This window comes from Rhinolophus hipposideros, assembly GCF_964194185.1.
Source record: "Rhinolophus hipposideros genome assembly, chromosome: 22".
In the NCBI taxonomy this organism is placed as follows: domain Eukaryota; kingdom Metazoa; phylum Chordata; class Mammalia; order Chiroptera; family Rhinolophidae; genus Rhinolophus; species Rhinolophus hipposideros.
In genome coordinates, this window is record NC_138068.1 from 19,337,453 (window position 1) to 19,349,596 (window position 12,144).

The following is a 12,144-nucleotide window of genomic DNA, read 5'->3' on the forward strand; positions in this document are numbered from 1 at the left end:
TAGGGAAAAGAACTCACAGGGACAGACAAGCAGCCTCTCACTGCACTAATTACGAAGGGCCACTAAAACATGCTTCTAATAAGCTATGCAGCATGCTGTCAGCTCCCCTGGCCGGGGGGCAGAGGTGGGGGTGGGGGCTCACGTGGCCAGTTCCCCCAGTAGCTTCCTCCAGCGTAGTTTCACAGCCTGAATCTGGGGACACGAGTTCGAGTTCCATGCGTCCTTCATGGTGGGATGTGGTAGAAATGCCCTCCCGGAAGTGTCTGGTAGCAGGCGGCATCACTGAGAAATCGGTGGCCTGAGGGCGGGCAATGTCGCCCAGCGGCTGGAGGTGGACGAAGCCCAGGTCTAAAAGCTTATTCCGCTGTTGCTCTACCTGCCCCAGGGAGGCCTCTGAAGACAACTCATTTGGAAGGACCCTTGTTTCACCCTGACTCAGTCGGCAAGTTTCAGCTCCTTGAGTCTCAAAGATCCGAATTTTGTTGGCCACTGAGGTCTTGCTAATATCTTCCAGGGAGCCCTCTTGGCCCCCAGCCTGGAAATGGGTCATCTCCTTTTGCTTCCCTGAAGGGAACCCCAACCCCAGGGGTACACCCCCCTCGACTTCTTCGAGGACAACTCTGGGCTTTCTGCTGGTGACGGGAGGCACCCTACGCTCACCTCCGTCCAGAGTCACGACCGGCTCGACTTGGTCCTTGGGATCTGGGCATTCTTTAGGAGGATGGACAAGTTTGAGAAACATCGGGGATTCTTCTCCAAAAGGGTCACTGAGCTGCAAAGGCTCCCGTGACCCCCAAGGGGCTGTGCTTGGAGAAGCTTCCTCTGGAGGTGCCTGAGCATGAAAGGGACCAGGGGAGGTTGGGGGTGGGTTGATCACCTCCATCTGAAGAAATGTCATTTGAACCTTGCTGTCCTCTGTCACAGGTTCTCTTATTTGGGTGTGAACCAGTCCCCCGTCTTTGGACAGGAAATTACCTCTGTCCAGTCTGGCTGGCTTCCATGGAACGGCGTAGGCTGGGAGGTCTCGGCACACAGCCTCTCGTTTGTGAGGTGAGTGCTGCTTCCATCCTGCTGGGGGACTTTTCTCAGCCTTTCTCATTAAAAATCCACTCCTGGGGGCCTCTTCCTCTGCAGCGAAGGTGGATGCTGGGTGGGTAAACTCTCCTTCCACCCCCCACCCAGCTTCTTCCCAGACCTCAGCAAATGTTTGCCCTGGAGGACATCCCTTACTGAGCTGCTCAACAAAGGCCTCCAGCTCATCCAGTCTTCTGTGGGTCTGGGGGGGTCCTGCCCCCTCCTCCAAGGAAGCTGTGTGGGCTTCACAGTCTTGGTCCTTGCTCCTGTCAGAAGGGGCAGGAGAGCCCCACGGGTCTGAGGAATTCAGCTCAGCGCTCTCTGCCAGCTCCTCTGAGAGCTCCGGCCTGGTCTCGTCTCCTGGAGGGGCTTCCAGGTGCTCTTCTCTCTCCTCCAGTGGTGGAGGGAGGATATGGTCTTCAAAATCTTTCTCTCCGTAGTTTAAATAGAAACTTCTCTCTGCAAAGGAAGTATCGGTTTCATCACTTGAGTCGGCTCTGGCCTCCACGTGGGCTGGATCCAGCAGAAAGGACTGGAGTCCTCCCTTGTCAGAGGCTGGAGAGGGGACATCCACCTCTGTTGGCCTGGTCCCCGGGACAGTGGGTCTTCCACAAGCCTGGATCTCCTCCAGTTCCTTCGTCAGCTCCGTCTGGCCCTCCAGCTGACCACCTGAGACCCAGGGCTCTCCGATGGTTGCCTCCCCAGTGCCCTCCATCAACTGACTGCTCTCAAGCTTTTCTGCCAGCGTGCATTCTGCAGCCAGAGAAGCCCCTGCTGGGCCTTCCCTGACCCAGGGGCCTTCCTCCCATACTGACTCAAAGTCTTCAGGGCTTGCAATCATTCTTCCTTTTTGCTGGGTATTTGCTCTTCTGGCTCCCACCATTTCTTCTGTGGCCACTTCCACTTGGAACTTGTCCACCAGCACATGTACTTTGGAGAGTCTGCCATCGGCAAGGATATCTGCAAGGCCTGCCTCACTTTCTTCCTGCTGCGTGGTGGCCACTTTTACAAGTCTGAGTTCTTCTGGCCTAGTGTACTCTCTTTCAATAAGTACCCAATGCTCTGAACCCTGTGTTTCAATCGGAGCAAGAAGAGTTAACATGAAATATCAGGCACCTGAAGAACGGGTCAGCTTTTCCCTCTGCAAGAAGGGACCAATCTACCACTGAAAGGTCAACACGTCCCCAGAACGGACTGGGGAGAGGAAGGCATGACAATGCTAGCAGGCTCCCTTCCCATCAAAGCACCCCACAAATTATTTACCAATTCCCTTCAACCACTGCCCCAACTTGGTCAAATGGGATGAGATCTCCTGCCCTCCCCGTGTTAACCATGAGGAAATGGAGATTCAACGGATGGGCCAGAACTCTAACGCTGCCTCTTTTAATAATGTAACTGCCACTGTCAGAAGAGAAAGTAGCTGATGTCACATGGAATCTTTGAATGTTAGGGCCAAAAGAACTCCTAAGCCACTTCCAGTCTAATCTCCTCATTGTGCAAATGGGTACGCTGAGGCTGAGAGAAAGTCAGTGACTTACCCAAGGTCACTGTCAATTGATAGTAGAGTCAGGAAGAGTGCTTGATTTTTGATGCCTGACATCTTTGCTGACTTTATATCCCAACCTATGGAATATGGGTCCCAACTGTGGTTTAAGGTCAAGTTGAAGGGAAACACTAAGTTCCATAGGCCCCAGCCTGAAATCTGACCTTTCTGCAAGGGCTTCTGGGAAGGAAAGAGATTAGAACAAAAAGTACCAAACGGCCAGCTTCTAGAGGTTAGCGCCAGTCACCACGACCTGAACTTTGTAGGGGTTCACTCCCAAAGAAACAGATACTAAGGCATCTTCTTGAGGAATTCTAACAAAATCCACAAAAATGAAAGGACTGACCAGAACACATCACAGAAGAAAATCTAAATATCCAGGCATCATCATGGGTCAAAAGCACCAATGAGAGGGTAGCAAGCCTTCAACAAAACAGCCCTCTAGCTCCCATGTAGGGTCCTCCAAACACTGCTTAGGAGGGAATGATAGACTTCCAGAATCATTCAAAAAGCAAGAAGACCATTGGGATTTTGATCTTCTTACAGCTACAGAATACGTTATTCACACAAAATCTGAATGGAAGTCCAATAAGAAATAAGGGGCTGCCCTGTTAAAGTTGGGGGCCTGGGCTGTCCTAGTGACCCGAGGTACCTCCCTCCTTTGAAAGCACTGCTCTGAGTCAAGCCCCTGGTGGTACAGATGTGGAAACTGAGGCCTAGAAAAGGTAAGCACCATGCCCAAGGTCAGAGAGTAAGCTAGCGGTAAAGGCAAGGCCTGATCTCTGACCCCAAGTTCTGTGAAGTGCATCCGTGGTGAGTAAGAGGTGTCCCAAACTGCTCCCAACCACGGGAGGGGGTTAGGTTTATATGACCTTGGGCTCCGATTCAGGTTATGACTTGGTGTCTGTCGGATCCCACAATATCTAAAGAATTCTGAAGGATCAAGGAAGCGCTGTAAACCCTCTCACCTCCATTCCCCCACTCCATTTCAGGGAGACCCCCATGACTGTCAGGGAAGCAAACCTCATTAAGAGAATCTCGCCAACAGAACAGACAGATACAAGGAAGGGGGAAGGCCCAACAAAGTGAGGCGTAATTTTTGGAGATTTCACTTCAGCGTGGTAAGCCTTCCAGACAGCAGCATTTGAACCATCCTGGAGAGAAGTGTCTCGAGAGCCTGCAGAAGCCAGGTCTCTCTTCTCCTTGGGAAGCAGGTGCCGTTAGCTGCTCCCATTTCGGTTTGTATTGCATCATCCACCTGGCAATGATGGCCAAAGATAGTCAGCGAGACCCTTTCAAGAACATTCCTGCCCAAATCTAACTAGAAACTCGTTTCTAGAAACTAGAGGCTTAGGAACTAGGATGAGTGGGGTTGGGAGCTGGCACAGAACAGAGAAAGAAAGGTTGTGTAGGAAGAAAAACGGAAACATGTACTTATATTTAGTTACTTTGTGCCAGGCAATGTCAAGCCCTTTGTCTAAGTTATTCAGTTGAATCCAAATGGTAACCTGTGAGGCAGGTACTGTTACCCGTATTTCAGAAGGGGAAACTGAGGCGACTTACACAGATGGCAGAGTGAGCACTGAGGGAAGAAGCAGCAGCTTTGCATCTAACAAATGAAAGTAGGTATGTAGGATCCTAAAGAGGAAAAAAAAGACTGAACAAAAATAGAGACAAGCTTTGCTGGCACCAAGACTCTGGCAGAGCCGCACCTGGCGCTGGCGACTGGTATGAAAGTTGTTCTGACCAGATTACAGGATGGGATGATGTCGAGGTAGCCCCACAGCCATTCTTTCCACTGAGCCTGGAAGGAAGGGACCCTCAGTGCCTGCTCAGAGCGCCCTCTGCTATCAAATGGAGGCACTGTGGCAAGACCGGCCAGGAAACAGAAGCTGGGAGCGGAAACGGAGCCAATTCTGTTCCCACGGAAGCCACCAACAAGGAGAAAATCTCCAGCCAGCCAGTTCTGCTGCCTCTGGGCTGTTCAGGCCCCACCTGGAGCTCTCGGTCACATTTTGGGCCATGCTCTTTACAGGAGACCCCCAGAGGGGTGTCCAGGACGAGGAACCCTCTAGAAGTCATGCCCTGGAAGGAATTGTTGAAGAGGGGAGGTTGGTGCTCAGCTCCCAAGGGCCTTCCTGGAGGAGGATACAGAGCAGATCTAAGGGTGCCTGGCGACAGGGCGAGGCCCACAGGCAGGTGATTCAGGACAGAGAATTCAATATGAAAACTTCCCAGAGATGACTGAAGACAAAATGAGCTACCACTAAGAACCGCGAGAGCCATGTGTGGCAGGGTCTGGACAGACGACGTCCAGGAATGCTGAGGAAGGGCACACGTCCTCCCCATCCCCGGTACGGACCCGTCCTTGGCTCTAGGAGCTTCTCTGTTCCCCTCACCCTGGGATTCTGTTCACTGCTGTCCAACTTCTCTCAAGACAGGGCTGGCAGTTTCCTTTTTCCTTTTTACATTGAGGAAAAATCAGAGTACAACTATGATTTATGTTTTATCACTTATGTAGCTGACTCATGTCTCTTTTACAGTTCAAGCATGTTTTCAGCAGCTACAAACTTTTTCTCTGGGAATTGAGAAAGGTCCATGCGCTCACATACACTGTGTCAACAGAGGAGGGTCAGAGATCAGGGAAAAGGAAGTTTCACCCAAATGACTGGTCAGTACCTTCCAGTCCTGACAGCCTATGATGTCCCTGGGCCTGGATTCCACCTAGCCTCCAGGTGGGGGTCGGGGGGGCGGGAAGTCCCAGGAGCCCCCAACCTGCTGCCGTCCTGGGAGCAGAAGCAATGCCTCCTCACTTAGAATGCTTGCCCGACCAACATCTCTACCACTCCAAGGCTGCTCCCTGGGGCAAGATGCCCACTTTGCCTGCAAGGAGACCCTGAAAGACCCAAGCTCCGAGGGGAGTTTAGAGAAGAGGGAGGTGGGGGATGGATGGGATGCTATCCCCTGATGAGCCAAGGCTAGACCTTACTCAGGCCTCTGAACAGAGACGAGACCTCAGGGCAGAAGGCGTTTAGGTTTCATGGCCCCCATCCAAGCTTAGAAGGCAGACCCTGCCTTTCGTCACCTGCCTCAGCAGGGCCTGAAGGGAGATCATCTCTGCCTCCCTTCAAAGCCAGAGGTAACGCAGGCTGTTCTGTCTTCTCTGCATTTCAGTCCTGATTCCTGGGAAACAATGGATGATGGAGGCCCTTTATGGACCCCTGGAACGGGGATGCTCACTTGTCACAGCGTGGGGACAACATAGGCTACCCACTGTACCCATCTGTATGAGAGTCTGGTGATCCCCCTCGCCCCAGAGAAAGGATTGTCTTAAGACCATTGGGTGGTTCTGGGTGGGCGGGGAGATAATAACAGTAACCTCAGGAGACGCTGCGAGGCTTTTCTGAGTGAACACTTCCAAGCCTGTGGCCATCCCAGGCTCAGGCGCCAAGTCCTGCTGAGAGGTGTCCTGGGTCCTCTGGGACTGCAGGGGAGGCCCAAGGCCGGAGGAAAGGGAAAGAGGGAAAAAGGGAAGGAGAGACAGAGAGGGAGAGAGAGAAAGCAGGAGAGACACACACACAGAACCTGTAAATAGCCCAGCTTTGTAAATCCCACATCCTTAGGGTTTATGGATTAGGTAGGAAGGAGCCACGCTGTCGTGGGGAGGAATAGAAAGGAACTGCCCCTCAAACCATTCAAGGTACAGAGGCCCAGGTCAGCTGCCGGGCCAGTCGGCACTCTGGCTTTGGGCCTTTTCTCATTGCCTGCCCACTCTCATTCAAGATGTTTTGGAGCCATACCACTTACACTCCGGTTCCAAGTCTTCTCTGGTTTAGAGAATGGTTCAATCTTGTAATTTGGGTCTCAGCCCCGTTTAAAAAAGTATCTTTGAAACGAAAAGCTGGGCTTGGCAAATGGGAGCTCTGCTTTATAGTTTGGGGTCCCGAGTTTGGTTTAAGTTCCTACCGCTTTCCCCTTGGCCCAGATGAGGCCCAACAATTTATGAGGAATCTACTCGGAACTCTGGATGAACCCCCACAAAACTCATACGTGGGTCAGTGATTCTAGTCACCACCAGCCATGGCCTGGTGACTACCCACACTCCACACTTTCCAATGAATGAAGTACATTTATATCCATTATTCTGCTCAACCTTCCCAACAACCCTATGAAGAGGCTATTTTGGTCCCCTTTAGGTGAATTGACTAGCCAGTGAGGCTCAGAGGTGAGGTCATTTGTCCAAGGCCTGGTCCAGTCTCTGGCTATGGCCCCTCCCCATCTCCAAAATCTTCAAGGGTATCTAAATGCTGATGGGACCTGCAAGCCAGTTAAATGGTCCATTGCTCCAAGGTGAGCTTCTGGACCAGACTTCTTTCCGGCAGTGGAAAGACCCGAGGTGGAACAGACGCCACCTTTTAATGACCCATCTTCTAGCAGTTCCAGCTGTCACCAGCAGGTGGGGCACCTCCCTAAGCCAGGCTGCTCTGAGGCAGCGCTAGGAGCCCATCTCCCTAGGGCTCACCGTGCCCTTCTCTACTGGAGTCCGACCCTTTCGGAAACCTCTGCACCCCATTTCACCCACTTCAGGACCGCACAGAGGTCAAGTCTCTCCCCCGGGCAGGAGCAGCAGGACGTGTAACTGGATCACCAGTCCCCACGGCCCCGTCCAGGGTCTTCAGGGTCTTGTTAGTGCCGGGGTGACCTGTGGGCTTGTTAGAAGCCCACCGTGGGTGAAGAGATCTGCCTTCCTCCATGGCACCAGCCTTAACGGCCCCCAAAGCATCCCTAACTTTGTGAATCACCAGCCAGTGAGCTACCACCGCAGCCACACTGGACGAGGCCATCTGTTATCCAGCAAGCCGAGGTCACGGGGCGTGCTGAGTCCATCAAATGCTCTGCTTATTACACCATGGTTGCTTCACCAATTGTCAAAGCATTAGAGGGCAGCACACATGCAGTTGACTCAATACCTAGTCTTCACAGGCTTTGGTCTTGCTCCAAGGCATCTGTGATTTCATAGCAAATATAATGCCTGGGAGACAAGAAAATCGGGTCGTGGCTCCTTGTCTATCAACCATGACACTAAACAAGTCCTTTCCCTTCGGGCCTCAGGGCCCCATCTATAAAATGGTGACCTGAACCAAGCAGGTTCCAAGGGTCCTTTCAACTTTAAAAGAGATTCTGATTTGAAGTTAACCTTCTGTGTAGGAGTCCCAGGATTCTCAAAATGAAACAACAGTAACTCATACTGAGGACCTAGGTACTTTGCTGGCCCCTCCATGCTTCATCTCATTTGATCCTCACAATATTCCTAACCAGCAGGTACTTTTATTACCTCCTAACAGAGGCTCAGAGAGGTTAAGTAACAAGCCCAGAGTCATCCATCCAGCAGGAAGCAGAGCCAACCTTCAAACCCAGGTGGCGTAAGTCTAGAGCCCACTCGGGTTTGAGTACAGTAAGTAAGCAGCTGCTCTGGAGAGAAAACACCTCAGTATAAGTGGGGTAAGTATTGCCAAGATTCAGCAGTGGTAACAATAACAGCTTGGGATTATAAATACAGGAATTCTCAAGATCCTCTCTTTCTCATTTTCAATTGAGAAACACCCATGCTTTCCACTCTGAAAGGCAGGTCGTGTGGGATCCTTTTCTGAAGCAACAGGAGCAGCTCCCACTCTCTTGGAGGATCCATTCCCCTCCAGTGAGCTCTGGGGATCCTTTTGGGAAGGAACACCCCCCGCCCCCCATTCGTGTTTTCATAATAGGCGCGAAAGGATCTGGTTACTAGATGGAACTACCCCATTCTTAAAATTTAGTGTACATGAGGATTGCCTGGGGCACTTGTTTCAAATGCTGATTCCAGGGTTCTACCTCTTATATTTTGATTCAGGAGGTCTGATATGGGGCCCAGAACCTGCATTTCTAATAAGCACCCCTTCCCCCTTATACTCTGGCTGATGGAAGGGGAATGCACCAAGCTACCGTGAGTCTTATTTTTCAAGGTGGTCCCTGGGGCCCCAGATTCCAAGATTTAGTGACTGTCTCAGCCTAAGCGCCCACCCTGTCCCCATCATCACCTTATGCAGCAATGAGGTGAGGGGTACATAGGTGTGGAGAACGAGAGTAAGTTGGTACATAGCAACTTTCCCCACCCTCTTTATCCAAGGCCTCTGTGGAGGGGTTTGGGGTGAGACCTACCTCGCTGGCTTTCTCAGGGGTGCCCTTGGGGGAGGGGGAGGCGGGCGAGGATGGCAGCCTGCGCTCCCGCTCCCAGCCCCGATCCCGGTGGATCAGCTTGCTGTTGGGTTCTTTCAGCGTCCTCTTGAGCTCATTGATGCTGGCTTGGTGCTTCAGTAAGACGTCCTCGGGCTTGTCTAAGAACTAGGGGTGGATGGAGAGGACAGCCAGGCATTAGAGGGACAGGACACAGAGTGTATGAAGATGGCAACAGTTGCCTTCGCTGCCCTACATCAGCAAGGTGACTCCCACCCATGACCCTGTGTCACCCTCACGGCTCCCCACGAGCCAAGCAGGGCAGGGGTGTTAGCCCCAAGAAGTGCACAAAGCCCTTAAGATTAAAAAGCGCTGACTTCTGGTCAAGCATCACCTTGTCTTCTCCCCTGCCTGGCTCCTGGCCTCGGAACACCCGGGTCAGCACAAATCCCACAGGTCTAGGTGAGTTCCCTTTGGTGCCGGGAGCCCAGTCTTAGCCACAGAGGTGACTTCCCTTTGCTCACAACGAAGCACAGTGAGAACTTGCCCACCCTGTTCACTGGGCAGCTCGGGCCCACTCCCTGGATTCCGGATCCTGGTCCCCACCTCTGGCTGAGACCTGGACCACTGCGCTTAGCAGGATGCCCAGTCTAGGCCCCTCCGAGCCCAACGTGTGCAATTGCTCAGGATCTCTGGGGCCCTTCTAAGACCAGCGATGTCCAGAAAAGTGTGCCCTGCTCCCATAGCAGGCACCAGGGGCCAGGAAAAGATTGTGTTTGGAATTCTCTACTGTGAGCTACTACCCTTCCCAACCACCCAGCAACTTCCAGATACCTTGTGGGTACCAACTCCTCAATAGCAGATAGGGTGAGATACAGCCAGGTAGAGAAAGTAGGATGCTGTGGGATGTTCAGGAGAATCAGGAGACTTAGAGACCAGACAGAAGAGAGGTAAGTCCCAAGGCTGGACATGAGAACCGAGCCAGGTATAGCTGGAGTCAGAGGTGTGTTCCCCATTAAACAGCCAAGTCTGCGCTCTGGCCAGTGCAGTACAAGAGAGTAATCTGCCCCTAGGTCAAGTGAGGTCCAGCCTTTGCACAGGAAACAGCAGCGACCTGCCCAAGCGCTTGTCTGCCTCCTTCTGGGGGCAGGGTGGGTAGGCTGGCAGCCCAAGAACACTTATCTGCAAGGCTGTTTGAGGATTCGCGTCAACTCAATGCATGGAAGAAATGGACAATCTCAGCTTATTATAAAGTCAGATTAGTTAATTCTAGAAGAACTACCTGGAAGGTATGCTTGCCCTTGGTCAAATTAGAGCCTTCCCCTGGGCTCATCTTTGGCATCCAAGGATCCACTCTGATGGACTCCTAGGTGACCTCAGGAAGAAAACTGATGCTACTGGGGCTTCCGCGTTCCCTCCAAATGTCTGTCTGTACCTCCAGCATCCTTTCCTGAGCTGAGCTGCTTCAGGACAATGTCTGTCTGAGAAATCAAATCTGAGAGTTTGCATGGGGGGGTGGGTTTGGGCTGACATGGATCCAAGATGCGGCTTGTGGCCTATCCTGCACCTGCCACTCTGCCTCTGTGGGCATGTTGTGTTCCCAAAGGCTGGAGGGAGCAGGGCAACCCTGATAGACTTGAAGGTCGTTGGGGAACCTAGTCTCAAGGCCTTGCCGTGCAGATGGGGGTTGGGGCCTAGGGGACTGCCCCCAAACCCTCAGAGTCAGTGGCAGCACTGGGGCTGAAACCCAGAGCACAGGACTCCAAGCCTTCTTACACCCCAGCCTCTGGCCCTTTCCCTCAGGCCCAAGAATAAATCCACTTCTCTCACAGTGAAGGTTCAAATGAAGACTGAAGACTGTGAATGGGAAGAGTGGTTCACACAGGAGGAATAAGATGAGAGAAGCAACAGTGGGAAGAGGAAGAGGAAAGGGAGGAGGAGAAAAAGAAAGGAGGCTTTCCTGACAGAGCTGGAGAAGCAGCAGGCCCCACCCAGAGGGAGGTGCACAGAAGCCTGAGAAGATGCCGATGTGCTCCGAGGCGCCTCCCTCTCACCCCCCCCCCCATCTGGTTGCCAATAGATACAAAATGAAGTTTGGGATGAGGACTGAGGGGACACAGATGAGCTGGAGGTATAACCACACCGGTGTGGGGAGGAGATGAGCCAAAGGAAGGGTTTGGGGGTGGGGGTGGAAGAGATGAGCTCAATGAAAGCACAGAATGGCCTGGAATTACCGGGAAACCCAAGTGGGATGGTCAGCAGGAACAGGGGAGCAAGCCTGGCGTGGTCTGGGGAGGCAGAATGTGAGCGAGGGAGAGAGAGGAGCGGGGAGAGGGGTGGGGGAAACGCGGCTGGGCATGGAGTCTGAGCAGGGAGCTGAGAGGTGAACTTAACAAGGGGGGGGATGGACACGAGGAGCAGGATGGCGGCGGGAGGAGGACGGCCAGGGAGCAGAGGTGAAGTTAGAGCTGAGATGGTCCCAGGATCTGAGCCTGGGACGTCTGTGGGATGGTGACACATGAGCTGGGATTTGAATGGCGGGGAGGGAGAAACGTGTCCCATGCAGTACCTCCTGCTTGTGTCTCGGCGTGGTTTCTTGCTCCGGCTGGCAGACGTGAAAGGAGGGAAAGGAACCAGCAGGGTAAGTAGAGCCAATGAGTTAGAGACACCGCGACCGGCCCGGTCCAGCGGGTAGCCCAGAGCACTCTCACCCACGCAGCAGAGGCCAGGGAAGCTGGGTGGGCCACCCAGGGGGCAGTGAGCAATCAGAAGGTGTGGGGCATAAAGCAAGGAGCTGGCCCACGGAGGCATGAAGGGGTAGGCGGACTGGAGGCAAAGCCAGCAGGCACACTCAGCAGATGGATGTGAGGGTTCTGGGTAACCCCGTTTCTTAAACAGTCAACATGTGTGTTCAGGGACCTTCGCCCCCAAGTGGGACTGTATGATGGAAACAGGCCCATGTATGCACGCGTTTGTTTGCATGTTTGGGTGCATAACCCGAGGGGTGAGGAGGGTACATCTGTAAGTGAACACATGTGAGTCTGAGGCCATGCGTGCCTGTGTGAGTATGTGGGAAATGGGCTGGGCAGCAGGAGGGGACACCCCATCATGCTCTGGGAGGAAGGGGCCCTCTACATCCAAATCATTGTCAAAGGGGCAAACTAAGAGTAGGTAAGAGGAGGCCAGAGGCCCCTAGGGGACAAAGTGCCCCTCTGAGAAAGCAGGGCAAAAGCAGGGGAGGGGGGAGGGTGAGCAGCACGCACTCCACCACCGCGGGCATGTAGAGGTATTGAGCACAGCTCAGGGCGAGGAGCTGA

The 12,144-nt window shown here is 53.1% G+C and overlaps 1 protein-coding gene across 28 annotated transcripts in view; it reads right to left on the reverse strand.

Annotated features, from left to right (window-relative positions):
- Positions 1-12,144, reverse strand: part of EPB41L1 (erythrocyte membrane protein band 4.1 like 1) — a 119,037-nt gene that overhangs the window by 22,867 nt on the left and 84,026 nt on the right. For 11 of the 28 annotated variants that reach the window (XR_013992324.1, XR_013992325.1, XM_081034622.1 and 8 more), the window contains 4 exons: positions 11,397-11,432; positions 8,813-8,995; positions 5,997-6,101; positions 143-2,143 (listed from right to left, as the gene is read on the reverse strand). Coding sequence is in view for 26 of the 28 variants with exons in the window: in XM_081034622.1 (XP_080890748.1) it covers positions 143-2,143; positions 5,997-6,101; positions 8,813-8,995; positions 11,397-11,432 (2,325 nt within the window). In the remaining 2 variants the exon portion in view is untranslated. The remainder of the gene's footprint in view (positions 1-142; positions 2,144-5,996; positions 6,102-8,812; positions 8,996-11,396; positions 11,433-12,144) is intronic. The other 17 variants (XM_081034625.1, XM_081034628.1, XM_081034619.1 and 14 more) reach the window with 3 other exon arrangements.